Consider the following 19687-nt stretch of genomic DNA (forward strand, 5'->3'; position numbering starts at 1 on the left):
TCCGTTGATGTGAGCACTGTAAGATAGAGGAGGCCATTCTGGGAAGAGCATCTGCATACTGGCATGCAGAAGGTCCCAAGTCCCCTCCCTGGCAGCATCTCCAGATAAGGCTAAGAGAGTCTCCTGCCTCCTGCTGCCAGTCTGTGTAGAAAACACTGAGCTAGAGGGACCAGGGTTGCAAGGCAGGGGGTGGATTTTTCAACGGCACTTTTTGTGGGGGTGGCTGGTTGCACACTGAAAAGAAACAAAGCCACACATGCGCTGCTGAGAGGGCACTCTGCACGCGCTCAGGGCGGCCGCTGCTCTGCCCAAGGGTTCCCTCGAACAGGGATCCCCCAGAGGTTGTTGACTACAACTCCCAGCATCCCCAGCGGCAAGGGACTTTGGCTGAGGATTGTGGGAATGGTAGTCAACCACATATGGGAAACCCTGTTGCAGGGAACGCTGCTCTGCCTGCGAGGAAGTTACGAAGCGGCTCCCCCGCTGCCAAACAGCCCTCCGCCCTCCAGACGAGCAAGCACGCAATGCGCAGGCGCGCGCCGAGGCGCCCTCTCCCCCTCTGGCCTGGCGCCACCGCCGGGCTTTCTGATTGGCTGCCGGGCTTCCCCTCAGCTAGGCCGCCCGCCTGTCATTTTCCCCCCGAGGTCCCGCCCACGCCGGCTGGGCCGGGTCCGGCGCCCGACCTCGCGCATGCGCCCGGGCGCCCGCAGCTACCGTGTGGGGCCGAGAGGCGACCTATCCGCCGTCGGCGTCGCGTTCGGGTGACGTCACGCCATGGCCGCCTCGCTCCGCCGCCGCTGCTGCTAGAGGCCTCGCCGCGCGCCCCGCCGCCTCCTGGAACCGCTCTCGCTTCCTCCCCCGGCTCCCTGCCCCGACCTTTCCCCGCCCGGCAAGGTGAGGAGCGGCGGGCCCGGCCTCCCAGCCCGGAGGGGAGGCCGAGGGGTCGGGGGTCGCCGCCCCCCTAGGAGTGGGGCGGGAGAGCCCTCGGCGGGGCGCCTGTGGGGAGGGCGGCTGAGGCCGCTCGGGGGAGGGGGCCCGTGACACGCGCCCCTCTCCAGGGGGAGGGAAATCGGTTTCCTGGGGAGGGTGGTGGGGCCAGGGGGAGGGGCCTGTCAGCAAGCCCGGGCGGCTCAGTGGGTCCTCCAGCTCCAGAGGTAGTCTATCCTTGGGTGCCTGGGTGCAAACAGCAGTGGGGGAGGCGGGTGGTCTGTGCTGCCTAGGCCAAGAGTAGGGATGGGGCCACAGCTCAGTGGCAGACTAGCATGCAGAAGGGCTCAGGTTCAGCCCCTGACAGCACTCCTAGGTGGGACTGGGAGAGACTCCGGCCTGGGAGGCCGCAGTCCTTCTGCCAGTCAGTGTGGACAACACTGAGCTGGATGGGCCCGTGGTCTGACTCGGTATAAGGCCACTTCCCACAGCTGTCAGAAACAGGACTGCTCTGATCTCACTGCAGGCAGGAGCTGGGCGTGGGGCCCCCGCTTGAAGAGGTCTGCGCTGCTTGCGTGGAAAACTGTGATGTGTTGTTCTGGACAACACGGAGTGTTCTCTGTCACGGAGTAACTACACGCACAAGTAGTGCGGAGCTGGATTATCCTCGATCGGACTTTTGGTTCATCTAGGCAGTATTGGCTACTCTTACTGGCAGCATCTCTACAGTGTTGTGGTCAGCACTTGGTCCATTGACCAAGAGTCTGGTTCAGTATATGGTAGGTTCCTATGATCTTATCCAAGGGGTTGAGGCACCTTCCCAGAGAATAGGACTCTCCCTGATGATCAGGCATGGTTCCTGTTCAGAAGCAGAATACTGGTGCTATTCAGCTATCCAGATTAGTAATGTTTACACTGACTGGCAGGACCTCTCCAGGGTTTTCTCCCAGCACTACTTGGTAATCTGCCAGGGACTGAACCCCGGACCTTCTAGTGGCATCTGGTAGACTACTGTGAGAAATGAGATACTAGACTAGATGGACCATTTGGTCTGATCCAGCAGGGAGGCTTTTCTTATGTTGCTGTATTCATAGGACTATGACAGGCTGCCTTACATAGCTGGGCCAAGCGGACTTGTATATACTTATTGAGCCCATCTAACCAAGTATTGCCTGCTCTGACTGGCAGCAGCTCTCCAAGGTCCGAGGCAAAGAAACGCCTTGCCCAGCCCTGCTGCCTGAGATCTCTTTCACTGAAGATGTCAGAGGTTGAGTTTTGGAGCTTTAGCATGTCTTCTGTCACTGAGTGACCCCCTCCTGTACACGCAAATATAATACAAAGCTGGATTATACTAGATCCAACTATTGGTTCATCTAGGCAGTACTGCCTACTCTTACTGGCAGCACCTCTTACAGTGTTGTTTGTCCAGTCATGTCATCTGTGGACATTTTAACTGGAAGTGCCAGGGACTGAACCTGGAACCTTATATATGCAAAGTGCTTAGCTATGGCCTCTCCTTATTTTGGGGAAATTGGAGGAGCAAGCTCAGGGAGCTGATGAAAAATATCACTAGCTCCTGCTTTGACAGGTGCATGGATGGATTAGTTGGACTGGAGCTGTAATGATGGGAGAGTGGGTTGTGATGGCAATTGCTGGTGTGAGTTCCTGATTAGCAGGCTGTATGTGTGTTGGAGGGGAAGTATTTTCTCTTCCATTTAGCAGGCGGTGATCCCACAATAAGTGTGTGAGGCAAGAGATAGGATGGAACAGACTCTTTTATGGGAAGCTGAAGAGGGCTTGGTGGGAAAGGATGGGTGCCAGCTTCTACATGGGCAACTTGGAGCCCGGAGGCTGGCAGGAGGGTAGCACATCAAAACTCACTGGGAGTGGGATTCATGTAGATCTGAGGTCGTGCAAAGCTAGCCTAATTTAAGTAAGTTTAAAGGTCATTGTGGGTTTCCCATATCAAGGGGTGGAAATGCTTATCTCCGTTATGGATCACAGTTTGAGTTCTAACCGTTTTGCATAAGTGACCTTGTCGTCTTTATAATAACCTTGTATGGTGGGTTAGTATTATCATCTCCACATTGCAGATGGGGGGGATGTTGCAGCTGGGAAGGGGTGGCTTGCCTGGTGGGTTCCTGGCATAGATGAGATTTGAACTGGAGGGGCTAAGAGACAGATTTGTCTCTTAGTTGTTGTACTGCATCAGCTCTGACTGTCAAGAGAGGTGGATGCTTTCTGAAACTCTTGATTGTTGTGTGTTTTAAAGTCTTCTATGCAAAGAAATCAGTGTATTTAGCTGGGTATATAGTTAACAAGATGGTGCGTTGATTTTAAAAATACGTACACTTTGGGACAACGATCTTTGTCATAGGTGCCTGCTCACTGCTGAAGTGATACAGCCAAACAGTACTGCCAAAATATTCCTAACTGGGCAAGGCTTTTGTGTCTTTGTGTGTGAAAGTGTCCCTTAAATTAGAACCATATTCTTCAGCTACCCAGTGGGACAAAAGAGTTGAAAAGTCCTTTGAAAAATGGTGATGTTTGGTATCTCAGTTCTTGTGGCTCAGTAATTCCACCAAGATATTCCTCATAACCACCTTAAAGGTTGATTCTGCTTTACCAAGAAAGCTTAACACCGCCTGTTATATATTGGATACTTGCTAATGGTCTACCTAAGGATCATCTTGCTCTGAGGGGAGGAGAGAAGACACACAGACAGACAGGGCTGGAAAGCTGCCACCATCCAGCTCCCATGCTCCAGCTGAGGTGGCCCCTCCCTTCCCAACTGCCACCACAGAGCTACCTAGGGAACATCTTGCTCTGAGGGGAGGAGAGAAGGAAAAAGCAGCAAAGCCTAAAGTGGTCAGCATGTGAAGATCTAAACATGTGGCTTGATGTATGGTTTTTTATTGACGCTTTTATGTAAACCGCTTTGGGAGATCTCCCCAAAAAGCGCTATATAACTGCCAGAAATAAATTGGAGGTTGTGATGATCTAGAAACCTGCTCCCCCCCCCTTTTTTTTTTAGATAGCTCTCCTAATGTTATATGATGTAATGACCATGACGTGGCAAAAGTTCGCCACCGGAACTGGGCAGCAATACAATGGATGTGCCATTTGCTATTAGCAAGTACTTTGCCAATCATAATTTGTATCAGTCGGGTCGCAAATCAAACAAGGCAGTGGGCTGCATCTGGCATAGGACACATACCTTGGAGTAGGCCTCTGTGGATATATGGCATTTGAAATAGTGGCAGGGAGATGTGTGCAAAATCAACCTATGATTCCCTGAAAAATAACAAATCATGAATGAACTTTATCTGAAATGGGCTTGGTATCAATAATCATTTGATCTATCATGTAATGAGTTTTTAATTCCTGTTTCTTTATTCACCCTTGGGGCTGGAAAAATACCAGGTACCTAGGAAATCATCTGCAGGCTGGTGCCTAAAGTCTTGATGAGGCCCTGGAAAATAATTGAAGGTGGCAAAAATAGATATCTGAGAACTTTTTTTTTTAGCCATAGATCAGTTAGCATTCCATGCTGTCCAATGTCGGCCTTTAAAACCAGCATCATAAGAAGCACAGCTGTGTTCATCTTTTGTGTAGTTGAAGGAAACACGCAAGATTTCCCTTCCCTCTGTATTGTTCGACTGGCTCATCACCGGAATAATATCTGAAATCTCAGGCCAGTATTGAGTAGAAAGCAGACTGCATTTCCCAGTAAGATACAAAGGTCCCATGGACATCTGTGGTCTTTTAGATTGTTTGTTTATTAAAATATGACTAATATCCCACCATTCAGATCCTCAGAGATAGAAAGTATGTTGTTCATCTAAGAAGAATATTTTCCTGGTCAGGTCTATTAAGTATATTCAAAATTCTGCTGTCCACTCAGCCCACTTATTAAGTTTCTTCAATTGGCTTTTCCAGCACAGTGTGTTCTCTTTCTGCCCTCAATCTTCCTCCAGCTTGTTATTTATTTATATCAGATTTGTACAGTGCTGCAAACTTTCGTCTCTGGGCTGTTAACAGTAACATAAAACAATTTAAAATATACACAAAACTTAAAACAATGTAAACAATTTAAAAGTCAAAAACAAATTAAAAACCTAAAAATTTAAAAAGCTGAAAAAGCTTGGGTGAATAGGAGGGTTTTCAAATGCTTTTTACAAATTGACAGAGAATATGATTTGACACGTGTGAATAAGCATCGGCTGTAAGTGACCAGGCAGGAGGAAGCCACCTTAAACAGGAAAAGAATTGCACTTCAAGCAAACGAGCCAAGCTGTATTACCAGTGGGAGGTCCTCTCCCTGGATTGCTAGCCATTTGGCCAGGAGAAAAGATTCTTCCTGGCTCCGATATCTCCATCAACTAGTGTGTTGGTCAATGACAGAAACCAACTATAACTAACTCCATCAGCTAACCCCTATTCATAAATCAAGTGGGGAGATTTTCAACCAAGCTAACGTGGTACTTCACAGCCTGCAGCCCTATTCATTTTGTCTTCTGACACCCCACACCACAGAAGCAATAGCAACTAAAGTGTGGGGGTGCCGCTGGATAAAGCTTATTGTACATGGAGGCTAGTGGGGTGGGGCAGAACATTTTCCAGGATTGCTGTTGCTATAGGCCCTCTGTTCCGCAGACGCAAGGGAGTTGTGTTGACTGGCTTCACAGCTTTTGGGTCCCTGAGGAGTCTGGGAGTCGCTGTGTACAAACTAGCACCTGTGCCATTCATCTGCTGGATACATGTCAGAAGGAACACACATGGTCTTGAATCATAGGGTTGTATTTTCAGGCTCTATTCTGCAAAAGCAGTCACAGACTAAGACTGCATATACATAAATATAGTCGCTATCTTCTGTGTTTAAGGAAGAGTCCTGGGGAAGGCGTCTTGATCTTTTCAAACTGCGCTTCCTTCTAAGTCATCAGTTTGAACCAGGCTATTACCCCAGCCCACCTGTCCATTTATATAAGCCTGCTAATGCTGACCTTTAATTTCAGGTGTTTCGGACTGTGAGCAAATTGCCATCCATGGGCGTGCTTAGGAGGGAATAATTTTTCAGGGAGTTAGAACAATTTCAAATTGTAATTGGAAACCAGGCCGTACGGCAAACTGTTAGGGATGGCTGTTTCTGATATTCACTTGGGCTTTTAAGTGCTTTTCAAGTGGCCAATTTGTGGGAGGCTTGTGCATGCTATACTTTACTGCCCTGAGCTGCAATTAACAGGAGGCAATTAGCATCATTCTTGTCTCTCTAAGCTTTTAATATCACCTTGTTGGGCTGAGCTGTGTGAAATGTTAGAGATCTGACCTAGGATGTGATCTCCTCTCCAGTGGAATGTGGAGTTCAGTTAATTCAGTAACATTTGCCTTTAGTTTTCAGGGTCCTGGATGTTCCTCAGCCCTAATATCTATCTGTGTGCAGATGTATAATATGTGGATGCAGTGTTCCATAGTCAAAAGCTTTTAGAGCTGGAGTTTGTTCTCCAACCAGCCTATGCAGTAATAATTACTACTGAATGTTTTTCACTTTACCTCTTCTACTTATTTTTCAAATCTTTGGTATGCTTATGAAGGTGGACACCTTACTTGGCATACAGGCCATAACTGGGACTAGCTCTGAAATATTTTTCTGGAGGGGGACCATTATGAAGAGAAAAGGTCTCAAGAGAGAGGCTTTAGTTGTCTAAAGAAGAAGCTTGAGCTCTTTAGGGGGTTGTTTCCATACAGCAGTGTGGGGCAGAACATTGGACCGGCAGAGGCTTTCCAGAGTTTTAGGTGGGATTTTCCAGCCCTGTCAGGAATTGCACCTGGGGCCTTCTGCATATTGAGCTATCCTTCCTCGTGACATTTTAATGATGCCTTGAAGAGTCCCTTCCTCTCCAGGCTGCTCTGCTTCCCACCCCAGCCAGCTCTTTGGATGCTTCTAGCTCACATCCTGACTTCCCAGGACTGGAGGCTGGCAGCTGCCCCCTTCCCCGACTGGGGCTGTTCTTGGTAACATGAGTATTTGATGCAGATCTGTCTGCATTCTTCCGGGCTGTGTAGTTGGATTTGTGGTGACTGCCCTGCATGTCTTCTGCATCCCATTGTTTGAACGTTTCTTCTGGAGCTGAAGAATTTTGAGCAATGAGAGACACAACACACAGACACTCCCCGCAAACAATCCTGGCAAGCACCCTAATGCTATGTTGGGCCAACAGCATAAAGTTCCTGATGCCACAATAAATCTGTTGGTTTTTAAGGCGCTGCAAGGCCTTTTTCTTTTTTTGCTTTTTCTGCAAGATAAGCCTCCTACTCCCCCTCTGGAATGTTTATTATCCAGGTGTTGTAATTTGCCCCAAGCCCTTGGGATAGAAATCCAAGTTAGGGCTGGGTGCACCCTGGTGTCATGATTTCACATGCTCTGCCTTCCGAATAAGCTTATGAATTAATTGTTGCATTTATATTTGAGAAAGAGAGGGGTGAGTGGGTGGGAATAGAAAAGCAGGCATGAAGAAAAGGATGAGATGGCCGTGCAGTGGGAGAATGAAGGAGAGACAGGCTCCTTCGTGGGGCGTTTCACCTGCCTCCCAGACCCTCATTTCCTTCCATTAGGGACAAGAACCTGTGTTTGTAAAATGCTGAGAATTGTATCATTCAAATGCACCTGCACCAACTACTAGAGGCAGAATTTGCATGGGGAATGTGCATGGCACCTTTCATTATCTGCTCTCTGTAGCTCAAAGCAGAGGGAATCCTAGTTTAAGATTACATTTGCAAATGATTCTATTGGAAGCCAATGCACCGTCTCCCTTCTTGGGTCCTAAACTGAACTCTTGTGTTTGAGGAGAGTCTGCACCCAACAGCTAAAAAAATGTAGGAATGGTTGAGGCTTGAGAGCCTGCTGCTGAGAACCAGTCCTGAACCCCCTTTTTGGCCCTGTGTGGTTACTGATTCTTTTCTCTTTCAGATTAGCAGGCCCTGATGGATGTTTCCGAAAGCCCTGAGCAAAATCCCCGCTCTCCTGACGAGAAGGTGGTGGAGGAAGAGGAGGAAGACCGCGACCAGCAGCTCTCGGAAGACGAAATCCTGAAAGGGAGTGACTCAGAACAGGATGGCGAGGACGGGCAGGGCACCACTTTGGGGGAAGAGGAGGAGGAAGACACAGCCAGGGTGTTGAGCCGCCAGGAGGCAGAGGAGAACCACTCGGACGAGGAGGACCGCTTGAGTGAGACCAAGTCTCAGGACTCTGACAATAACCAGCCAAGTCGGGAGCTGAAGGGCTCTCTGTGCAACCAGGGGGATAAAGAAGACAGAGCCAACGACCTGGGGGATGAAGCATCCTCGGTCACTCGGGAACTGGACGAACATGAATTGGACTATGACGAGGAAGTTCCCGAAGAGCCAAGCACTGTTGCTGCTGACGACGAGGCTGACAAGGCTGGGGGAGAGGAGGAGGAGGAGGAGGAGAAGGGAGACGAAGCCCCCGAGGAGGAGGAAGAGAAGAAGTCCGGCACAAAGAGTGATGATGAAAAGGACGGACAGGAGCCCCTCAAGGAGAAGAAAAAAGAAGAAGACGACGGAGAAATCGACGACGGCGAGATTGATGTAAGTTCCAGCTCCTCCCCAAGAGCTCAGGTTACACTGCCTGGCTCTTTGGTGAGATCGGCCTCCCTGGAAATCGGGGTCTGCATCGCAGTCTGTGCCCCTTCAGTTTTCTAGGTCTGCTGCGTGTGCAAAAAGGCTTCTTAAGGGCCCTTCTGCTGGTACTTTTTCATGATGAGGAACCTTATCCTGCACTGAGCTCTCACGTCAGTGTCATTTTGGGGAATGGCTGGATGTATGTTGGTTTCATGGGTTACATAGGAAGCTGCCTTATACTGAGCCCAGACCCTTGGTCCATCTGGCTCAGTATTGTCTACCCTGACTGGCAGCAGCTTTCCAGGGTTCCACACAGGGGTCCTTCCCTGCCTGGTGATTGGAGGGATTGAACTTGGGGCCTTCTGGATGCAAAGCAGGTGCTCTGCCCGTGAGCTACAGCCTCGATCCTTTCAGGCACCCTTGTTTAGCTAGAACTAGCAGCAGGCAGCTGGTGAAGATGGCCGGTAGCTAACCAAGTGAGTCCAGAGCTGAAGGGTTGTCCCGCAGAATCTGCTGGGAAGTGGAGAGAGTGCTTCCCAGCATGTTGTATTTCTGCTCTGTCCTGTCCCTTCCCACTTCCTCGGGCTATGCGAAGCAATAGTAGCACTGGCAGGAGGGCGGCCTCCTGTGTGGTTTGCTTCACCGTCTCTCCCTCTCCTGTGTCAGCATCTCTTCTCTTTGCCACCCACTCTTCTGCAGCCCCATCTGGCCAGGTCCCCTTGCTGACCAAGCTTCTGGACACGAAACTGTCGGGCAGGGGTCAGCAACCGGAACCCTCCAGCTATTGCTAAGCTGCAGCTCCCCTCATCCCCAGCCACAGTAAATTGCCGCTGAGGATGACAGTAGCTGGAGAGCCCAGGTGGCCGACCCCTGCTGTAGGGGACGTGGCTTTTTCTGGAATGTCGGCATTAACTCAGCAATGCGGTCCTGATTAGAAACCTTAAGGGAGGGGGTCCCAGCTCAGGAGCAGAACACATGCTCTGCATATAGAAGGTCCCAGGCTCGTTCCTGACATCTCCAGTTAGAAGGTAGCGTAACCAAGAAAAGGCAGGGGAAGATAGGAAGCTGCCTTCTACCGAGTCAGACCCTTGGTCCATCTAGCTCAATATTGTCTACACAGACTGGCAGCGGCTTCTTCTCCAAGGCTGCAGGCAGGAGTGTCTCTCGGGTCATAGGGAGCCACTAGCCAGTCAGAGCAAATATTCCTGGCCTCCACGGATTGCTGGTGTGCCACGTCTTAGGACTTGGTGGTTAAGCTCTTAGGATACCTGAGTTTGCAGCGCCAGCTAGCCTGGTGGGGCCTGTCATTTGATAAATCCTCGTGGCCTGCTCATTGAGGCAGCAAGCCTGAGAGCATGGGGTTCATGGCGTGCAGCCCATCTGTTCATGTAAGCTTGGCATTTCTGCATTATGTATTGATGTAAAACCTACCAGCTTCTGGAGAGGGATACCAGTCAGCCTATTAAAAGAGCGACCAGAGGAGTCGCTCATCCTGGGAGGCCTTGTGGCAGACACCTTCATCCAGCGCTTAAGCGTTTGAATTCCACGAGGCTCCTTCTGTTCAGTGTGAGAGGAGACTGCCCTCTGGGCAACTTTCAGACAGAAGCTTGCCTTGGGCATCTCTGCCATCTCCTCTTGATGACTCCTCCTCAGGATGCTCCCTTTCCCTCTTTGCCAAGAGTAGCACATTTGCAAAGAGTTCACACAGGCCTACAGAAAGGGTTGGTTGCATCATGCTCTTTGCATTGGGACACAGGTAGGGGTGTCACTGTTTTTCAGGTAGGACAGTGGGATAACCTCAGGTGCTTCACCATGGAGCTAAAAAAATTGGCAGAGAACTGAGCCTCTGGCCTTCTACATGCAAAGCATATGATCTCCCTCTGAGCTATAGGCTCTCATTTGGCTTCATTTGCTTGCTTTAAAACAACAACACCAAACCCTTTGCTTTCTGGTCTTTCTGAATCGTTACTTTTTGGAGGCTGTCATAAAGAACTTCCAGGGTTTGCTCTCAGCATGCTCTGATGCACAGCGGCTTTCAGTTTTGCATTGCCTTTCAGTGCCACATTTCCCAAATGAGGGATAAAAAGGGAGAGGGGGGTCGTGGCAGTGAGCAGTGAAATGGCTTCAGCTTCCTCTCTTAAAAGCTGCTCGCAACACAAATGGCCTTTAAACCTAATAGGGTGGAACCTCATCTGCATATCTGGCATCCTTCAGCTCTATGAATAAGAGAGAGCCAAAAATGTTCTGGACCGAAGTTGGTGGAGAAGAATAACAATTTTACTCCAAGAGAATTTATGTTCTGTGCCAAAGTTAGTTGGTGCAGATCGAGAAATTTCTGCAAACTCGTTGGAAGCTTTTCGCTTGTCAGGTGTTACACAGAACAGAGAATTTTCAGATATATTTATATACCGCTTTTCAACAAATGTTCCCAAAGCAGTGTTTATATAGAAATAAACATAAATGAATAAAGATGGCCCCCTGTCCCCGCAAGGGCTCACCATCTCAAAAAGAAACCTAAGACAGGCCAGCTACAGCCACGTGCTGGGGACAGATAGGGCCAGTTGCTCTCCCCCTGCTCAATAAAGAGAACCACCACTTTAAAAGGTGCCTCTTTGCTCAGTTGTCAGGGGGCTTTTGGAGAATCTCTGCAGTATTTGACCATGTGGAAAGTATAATAAAGGATGAGTGGCTGAGGAAAATAGCACTGTGCAGACAAGGGAAGTTGAGATGAACTGGTGCGAGTGTTAGATACAAAGGCTCTGGCCACGTCCCTTGGTGAAAACCACTTTGAGAACTTTCAAGTGCACCTCTGGAACCTCAAAGGTGGCAGTTGCTAGAAGCAGGAAAGAAAGGCGTGAGTGGGAGGAGAGGGAGCAGAAATGTCAGGTCCAGAAGGGTCTGTTGGAGAGGCTTGCCGGCTGAATTGTGGTCCACAGTTCACTTCTGGAGTGAAAGAGTTCTACTCTGTGTGTATATACACCCCAAAGCTGCCTCCTACTGAGTCAGAACTTTGATCCAGCAAGCTCAGTATCGTCTACACTGACTGGCAGCAACTTTTCAGGCAGGGGTCTTTCTCAGCCCTCCCTGGAGAGGCTGCCAGGGATGGAACCGGGGACCTTCTGCAGGTGCCCGGCCACTGAGCTGTGGCCCCTTCACTGCTCCATTTTAACCCCTCCCAGAGTGCAAAATTCTTGGCCTCTTCAGTCTGCTGGGCTGAAGAGTTGGGAGGAAACCCTCTGCACTGGTTTTGCTGTCAAAGGTGAGCCTCACATTTTTACTGGCCTGTCCCTCTGTGCCTTTCAGGACGACGATCTAGAGGAGGGAGAGGTGAAAGACCCCAGCGACAGGAAGGTGAGGCCTCGTCCCACCTGCAGGTTCTTCATGAAAGGTAGGAGCAAGCCCCAAAGCTCTCCTTCGCCTGGAGTGTGCTGAGGCAACCCTCGGGACTTCTGCTGTCCTGATTGATTGATTTTACTGCATTTTTATACCATCCAACAAAACAATTTCCTAGGTGGTTTGCAACATAATTCCTCGAGGTGCATGGCCTCTGTGAGGGTGATGTAACCCAAGATAGTTTTGGGGACCCCTCTTGGGTTCTCAGTGGTCACATTGAGCGTGATGAAGGCCTTTAAGTGCAACCAGGTGGAGCTCTACTGAGGTAGACCAAGGGCCCATCTAGTCCAGCACCCTGTCTCCAGGGGCCGGCAAGATGCTTCAGGGCAGCCCATGGAGGCCACACTGGCTCCCCTTTATTTGTCTCCAAGCAGCTGGTATTCAGAGGTACACTGCCCTGAAGGTGGTCCCTGAATGTGGAGGTTCAATTCAGCTACCATTGCTAATAATAGAAGAAGAGCCTGGTGCGACTTAGGAACCTAGGAAGCTGCCTTGTGCTGAGTTAGAGAGACCAGAGAGAGCAAAGCTGAGTGAATGAAAGGCAACACGACAAAAGGCTCACCCCTACCTTTCATTCGCTCAGCTTTGCTTCTTCAGTAAGTGCTCTGTGTCGTATTTGTTTTAAGTGATTTAATCTCCCTGGAAAAGCTGGAGATACCGTCTTCTCATTTTCCGTTGTTTTGTGCGAGAACACTGTACACTTTCTGTGCGCTTTCCCCGCTACAGGTCACTGTACTTGGGGCATGAACTGCCGGTTTATTCATCCCGGGGTGAACGACAAAGGAAACTACTCCTTGATCTCCAAGCCAGATCCTTTCTCTCCCAACGGCGCGCCACCCATTGGCCCAGGACCTCATCCGCTGATGCCAGCCAATCCTTGGGTACTGAGCTGTTACGTAACCTAGATCTGATCACTGGGGTTTACTGTGGAGGGCTGAACCAGGCCATGTTACTTGAGAGGGTGCGCACAGCCGGACAAGCGAGGAGCATCAAGGGGGCACTGCAGGCCCTAAGAACCTCAGAAGATCTCTGTTGGGTCTGAGAGAGGTCCAGCTAGTCCTGTGTCCTCCAGAGACCAACCTGTCAAGGCTCCTAGGCATGGCTAACACTTTTCTTCCAGGGTGTTGTCTAATTCCCATATCCAGCTATCAGTCTAAGCTAGTGGCCATCCTCACATCTTGGGGCAGTGAATCCCATGCATGAATTATGCCCCGCCTAACTAATCCTGCATCTCTTCTTGTGTTTATCTGCTGGTGACTGCAGGAAGAGAGGGCAGTGCAATGCCTTTGGGTCACATACCAGCTCTTGCACGGTTTTGTCTGGCTCATGGCTTCCTCTTTTCTCACAGGGAGGGCCAGTCGTTGATGAAATCTTGCCACTGCCGCCTCCAGACCCTCCGGCAGAAAGTGCCTGGGAAAGGGGACTCCGTCACGCTAAAGAGGTAAAAGGGCTGTTTGGGGACAGAAACACCAATGCAAATAAACCTATGTAGCTGCCAGACAGTCAGACCATCGGTGTTGTCTACTTTAACTGGCAGCAGTTCTCCAGGGTCTCTCCCGTCACTTGCTGCCTTGTCCTTTAAACTGCAGGTGCTGGCAGTTGAACCCGGACCCTTCTGCTTGCAAAGCATGTGGTCTGCCACAGAGCTATGGATGCTTCTGATAAGCCTCTGAAGCTGCCTTCGGCTAAGTCAGACCGTTGGGCTATCTAGCCCAGCACAAACTACTTGGACAGGCAGCAGCTCTCCAAGATCTTGAGCAGGGAAAGGTCCGTCTCCTAGTTCCTGTGGATGACCTTCCACATGCTAAGCACATGTTCTGCCTCTGAGCGACGGCACTTTCCTGTCGTAAGCGACATTTCCTCAATGACATCCAAGCCTCTTTCAGGCCGTGTGTGATGTTATCTCTTTTTTGTTATATTTTGGGCAAGCTCCCGTGGAAACCCTACTCAAATATTTACTCAACCAGCAAGCTGTGGTTTGTCCTTCTAAGAAAAGCAGGGGTTGCCATGCAGGCTACTCTGCAAAATGCAAAGCTTCAAAAGAAAGCAAGTGCCAGCGACGTCAGGGGCTATTGTTTGCGTCCTGGGCCTCGTAAGCCATCGCGTTGACTTCTGTGTGGTGCCACATGATTGTCCATCGCAAGCCTGCGTGCTTGGGTCGGTGCCCAAGTCCATGATTGTACGCTGGCTAATCGACTGGTTCTCGGAAAGAAGTAAGCCAGGAAACACCCCGCTGAAATGGGCAAATCCCAAAAGTGAATTTCTGGAAGCAAATGGTGCTGGAAGCACAGTCCCAGAAGGAAGAAGCAATCGTCCTGAGATCAAATACGGAGGCATTTCTGTTTGTATCAGAAATGCCGCAGTCCAGGGGTTCTCAAACTTGGGTCTCCCAGATACTGTTGGACTACAACTTTGGCCATGGTGGTGGGATGATGGGAGTTGTAGTCCTACAACAGCTGGGGGCCCAGGTTTGAGAACCCCTGCTCTAATTAATCACCGTGAGCCACTTGAGGAAAAGAGGGTAGAAACCTTTGAAATAAATAATATATACAGTTGCAGGATTCTGCCATAAAGGGATCCTAAAGAGAGATTATCATCTCAAAATGGTCTGTGCCTTGTAGGATGTTGCTGGTGGAGAGTTTTAGATGGTATCCTTGCTTGACCATTGTTTCTCGTGTTCTGGAAACGTCTCTCTTGGTTTACAGCCATGTCTCATACATGGGTTTGCCCTTGGAGCTGATTACGGGTTGCAACTAGGTTCCTCAGTGGGCCCTGGCCCTTATTTTTGTTTGAGTGGCCCTGTTGTGTTTTCAACCCTGCTAGCTGCTTTGAGAGGCCCTTTTTTGCTAATGGGATGGGAAATAGTAGTATATGTAGGTATATGTATAGGTACGTATTTCTTTTATTTATTTATTATCTCCCCCAGTTTAGTGAAAAATGCATCTTTGGATGTCAGCTCTGGGTTTGCCACCTGGCAGACTTTGTTGTCTCTTCTCTTGACTGACCTGTCCTACCCCCCATAGGTGTTGAAAAAGGCCACCATGCGGAAGGAGCAGGAGCCCGACTTTGAGGAGAAACGGTTTACAGTGACCATCGGGGAAGACGAGCGTGAGTTTGACAAAGAGAATGAATTTTTCCGGGACTGGAACTATCGCATCACTCGAGATGTCCGGGACTCAACGTAAGGGACTACTTTAAAATGGGTAACTCTGTATTGGGGGTGAGGGGAGAGGGAACATCAGTAGGTCCTCTTCCTGTTGATGTTCATGCTTCCCTTGGCTTTCTTCTGTGGGTCATCCTGTTATCCACCAGAGGGCAGTGTTGGCTCCCAACAAGAATTTGGCGGCTGTACTGTATTTTGGACCTGTGTTGTGTCTGGATTTAATTTCAGCTTGTTCACCCACATCCAGTTCATCATCACCCCGAGACACTAATTCATGGGCTTAGGTGGAAGAGAGAAGGAGAGCTAGATATCTTCTGCTTGGGGGTGACTGCCCCGCCAAATGGTTCTCCCAGTGGTTTCATGTCGGTGTTAAGTGATGTAGAGGTTGCTTGGGGAGATATTAGAGCCCTGAGGGATCCCACATATTGGGGGTTAGTAGGGGGTCAAACTGTTCTCCCCCAACACTGCCTTTGGGAAACTGCCCACCGGTCACCATCAGGTAGATTTTTCAGCACTGATAAGTTTCAAGGTGGGACCCTGTTTAATAAGTAGGTTAAGCAAGCTTCTCGGGAGATCCAGCCGCCGTGAGTGGGCTGGTATGTACAGATCACAGGCTGGTTGGTGTGGCACCTGATCCCAGCCTCCATGACTCACCCCAATGGATCAATAGCTCCCAGGTCTTAACCCACTTAAGATGGGCAGAGCATCAAGTGAGGAGCCATTGCTGAACAAAGCAAGGAAAACCTCTAGTGCTGATAATGCCCAGATCAATTGAATGAGCTTGTCCGGACAGGGCTACGTGTTTTCCTTGCTTCCTTGATTTTACCACTCAAGTGCAGAATTTGACATTGTGACAATCTGCAGCTTATTTTTATACAACAAGAGCCACTCTGTGCCCACCCACCCCACCCCCCGATGGCTGTGAAAATGTCTTCATTATCAGTTCTGAGGCTGGTTGCTGTACCCGTTGTCATTAGTTTAGTCTTCTTTACATTTAGCTGTAGTCCCATTTTTTCACTGTGCTCCTTACGGAGCTTGCAGATCATCCGCATTCTCAGCTATCAGAGTAGTGTCATCAGCAGCGTAGTGCAAGTTATTGATGTTTCTTCCTCAAACTTTAAAACCTCGCTCATCTTCTTCCAGTTCAGCTTCTCTCAGTATATGTTCAGCATACTGTATAATTTGAATAAATAAGGAGAAAGTATACAGCCTTGTCTTGCTCCTTTGACAATCTGGAACCAGTCTGTTTCACCATGTTCCGTCTGGACTGTGGCTTCCTGTCTTTTGTATAGGTTTTTCATAAGAACAATGAGGTGTTTGGGGATGCCCATTTTCCTAAGGATATTCCACAGTTTGGCATGATTGATGCAATCGAAGGCTTTTCTGTAGTCAATGAAGCACATATTGACTTCTTTCTGGTATTCTTTGGTTTTCTCAATTATCCAGCATGCATCAGCAATGATGTATCTTGTTCCTTGGCCTTTTATTAAACCAGCTTGGACATCCGGCATTTCCCTTTCCATGTAGGGCTCTAATTTGCATTGGATGATCCTGAGCATTATTTTGCTAGCATGTGAAATTAAGGATATTGTGCGATGGTTTGCACAATCTGTAAAGTCTCCTTTCTTTAGTAAGGGTATGTAGACTGACCTCTTCCAGTCTGTTAGCCACTGTGTCGTTCTCCAAATTTGCTGGCATAGTTTGGTTAGAGCCTTGACTCTTCTTCTGTTGCCTGCCATATTTCGGAAGTTATTCCATTAATTCCTGTAGCTTTCCAACTCGGTAATGACTGGAGTGCTGATCTAACTTCATCTTCCGTTGCTAGTGGTTCTTGCAAGTAGGGAATATCTTCTAGAGTATCTGGGATGTTGACATCTCTGTTGTACAGATTTTCAGAATACTTCTTCCATCTCTATTTGATCTTCTCTGAAGATCTTAAAATACTCTGATATTAAATAATGAAAATAATACTAAACTGCCAGTCCACCACCCAAATAATACATGTACCTTACAGAACAGAAGGGTTAACCATTTATTTCCTAATTTTACAAGCAGTGGCACAAAATTTAGGTACGTAGTAGGTAATCTCAGCATCAGAGTCAGAAAGAAGGAAATTCACATAAAAGTTGTCTGGCCTGCCTGGATAATGTAACACAATTGGGCCAATAAGAAGGGAGCGTATATTTCTATAAAATACACAGTACAATAATACATGCTGTACTGACTCAATCATGCCTGAGCAGCAGGGACAGAGCCATTGGGAATATGGTGTATGGCAGAATCTACCCTCCAAAACAGCCGACGGTAACACATTTAAATGTGCCAAAGTAAAGGCATGGCGGAACTTAGGGAAGGTAAGATTGTATAAGTAATTAGCCGGGGATAAGGTTTGTCTGGGATTTCCTGCAACCACACAATGTGTAGTTTGTGTTCTGTCCTTTTGAAGTGCAATATCCCAAAGGCGCTGATGAGTTAATTCTTTGGCCTTTAAAAGGCCTATGCGAGCCAGATCTGAGAGCGGGAGGCTATAACACCAAAGATTCTTATCCACTGCATTTCCCCATCTAGAAGAAAAGCTATCCATTAAAGTAAGGGTGGACAAACCAGAAGAGGTGTCAATTAATTTAAGCCAATAGATGAAAATAAGTGACCAAATGCAGTCTTCAGTTGGGATTAAACCAGTCTCAATTCTCAGTAAAGCATTTGGTACGCAACATGGGACGCCAAGGATAGATCTAAGGAACTTGGACTGCATTGCCTCTCAAGAGTCTACCTGCCCGGGAATTTATGCACATAGACCGTATTGGGCCAGTGTGGCTCCACATGGACATCTAGAGACAACTGATGTGCTGGGTGGGCAAGGAAGACAGACACACTTGCACTACTTTCTGCTTGTGCAGGCCAGATTGCGTGCAAAGTATCTTTTGATCCAGCCCATAATGAATCAATGCTGTATGAATCAAACAGCGCAGTTCCAATGTTGCAGGTAAATTTTTGCAGGTGGTTATCCCTTGAAGCATAGGCATAATGTATCGTTCTCAGTTATTTGGGCATGCTAAGATGAATGCTAACAGTTATCAGTGCCTCCATCCCCCCCCCCTTAAATTTTCAAGCTCTGTAAGGGAAGGATATGCTCTTGAATTGTCATATCCTAAAATAGTTACTAAGGTAATGGTAAAGTTGTGCCCTCGAGTTGGTGTCGACTCCTGGCGCCCACAGAGCCCTGTGGTTGTCTTTGGTAAAATACAGGAGGGGTTGACCATTGTCTCTTCCCTCACAGTATGCGATGATGCCTTTCAGCACCTTCCTATAGCGCTGCTGCCCGATAGAGGTGCTTCCCATATTCTGGGAAACATACCAGCAGGGATTTGAACCAGCAGCCTCTTGCTCGCTAGGCAAGTCATTTCCCTGCTGCACCATTGGGTGGCTTAGTCCAGTAAAAATTAGTAGAACTTTGAATCTGTGCAAATCTAACACAGTAAGTGTACTTGATTTAATTCCTTCCCCAGACACATGTTTCAGTTCAGCTGCTTTTGGATATGGGAAAGCTTTTACTATGTTTAAGTAGCATGTAAAATTAACACAATTTAGTTTTATTATTATAGGGCACTGTAAAATTTTCTGGAAAAATTTTACAATTCAAAACTTTCCAGGAAACTGACATCATCACACTTCCTCAAAGATCTGAGATTATTTGTTTGTTTTTTTAAAGTTAGCTTGCATTGAGATTAGATTGTGGTGTGTGAAGATGCTGACGAGTCCATAAATCTTCTTGTTCTTTTCCTCTTTCCCTCTTCCTTGAAAAACTCCAGTGAGGTGGATATCAAAGAGAACATTAACTATGGGTAAGCAGTCTCTAATCTCTCTTGTGCTCACAATGGTCTGATGTTGCTTTCAGTTTGATCCCTTGCCATTCTTAGGAATGTTTAGCTCAGTACCCATCATTGCATAACACTCGAGTTTCCAGCTGACCAGTTTTTACTTGTGCCTGTTTCTGGTTTGGAGATGGCCAGGTGTTGACACAGGGCCTCAAGTGAGAACATTATGAAAACTTTCGACTTGGATTTGGAGGGACAGAGGGGATGGAACCACCTTGCTGGTATTGCATTTCCAAGGGGAGGCTTTTTGGTGCTCCCAGGCAGAACGATGCTATGTCATGATGTAGCATCTTTTCTGGGGGGAGGCATCTGCTGGAAGTAACACCAGTAAGTCCCCCACTGCCAAGGAAGATGGCCAAACTCCTCCCTGCCAGTGGGCCGTGAAATGGGGATGGCTCTCAAGCTAGCCCCCCAAATCAACCTGGGTGTCTAGACAATGGCATGAGTTTTCTGGTGCCCTGAAAAGCTGCTGCCTGACTCCTGGTGGTATTTGAGTCTTTTGAAAAATATTTTTTTTCCAACGGGTATAGGAAATATTTCCCACAAAAACATCGTGGGGGGAAGAAGTGCAATATAGGAAGATCCTATTGACATCTCAAATTTTGTCTGAATCAAAGTCTGAAAACCTTGATTTGGTGAAGTTCAGATATTTCTGTCCCCTTCCAGATAGTACAGCTCAAGCAGAACT

General features: G+C 48.3%; 1 protein-coding gene across 5 annotated transcripts in view; it reads left to right on the forward strand.

Moving 5' to 3' along the window:
• The first annotated feature begins 677 nt into the window (after positions 1-677).
• ZC3H18 (zinc finger CCCH-type containing 18) overlaps positions 678-19687 on the forward strand; it is a 49545-nt gene continuing 30535 nt past the window's right edge. For 2 of the 5 annotated variants that reach the window (XM_053271222.1, XM_053271226.1), the window contains exons 1-6: positions 7900-8532; positions 11869-11953; positions 12685-12839; positions 13307-13399; positions 14982-15139; positions 18934-18966. In XM_053271222.1, coding sequence (XP_053127197.1) covers positions 7909-8532; positions 11869-11953; positions 12685-12839; positions 13307-13399; positions 14982-15139; positions 18934-18966 — 1148 coding nt within the window. In that variant the 5' untranslated portion in view covers positions 7900-7908. Of the gene's footprint in view, positions 895-3720; positions 3830-7894; positions 8533-11868; positions 11954-12684; positions 12840-13306; positions 13400-14981; positions 15140-18933; positions 18967-19687 lie in introns of those variants that run through there. The other 3 variants (XM_053271225.1, XM_053271223.1, XM_053271224.1) reach the window with 3 other exon arrangements.

Source organism: Hemicordylus capensis, chromosome 9 (assembly GCF_027244095.1).
Source record: "Hemicordylus capensis ecotype Gifberg chromosome 9, rHemCap1.1.pri, whole genome shotgun sequence".
Taxonomy (NCBI): Eukaryota; Metazoa; Chordata; class Lepidosauria; order Squamata; family Cordylidae; genus Hemicordylus; species Hemicordylus capensis.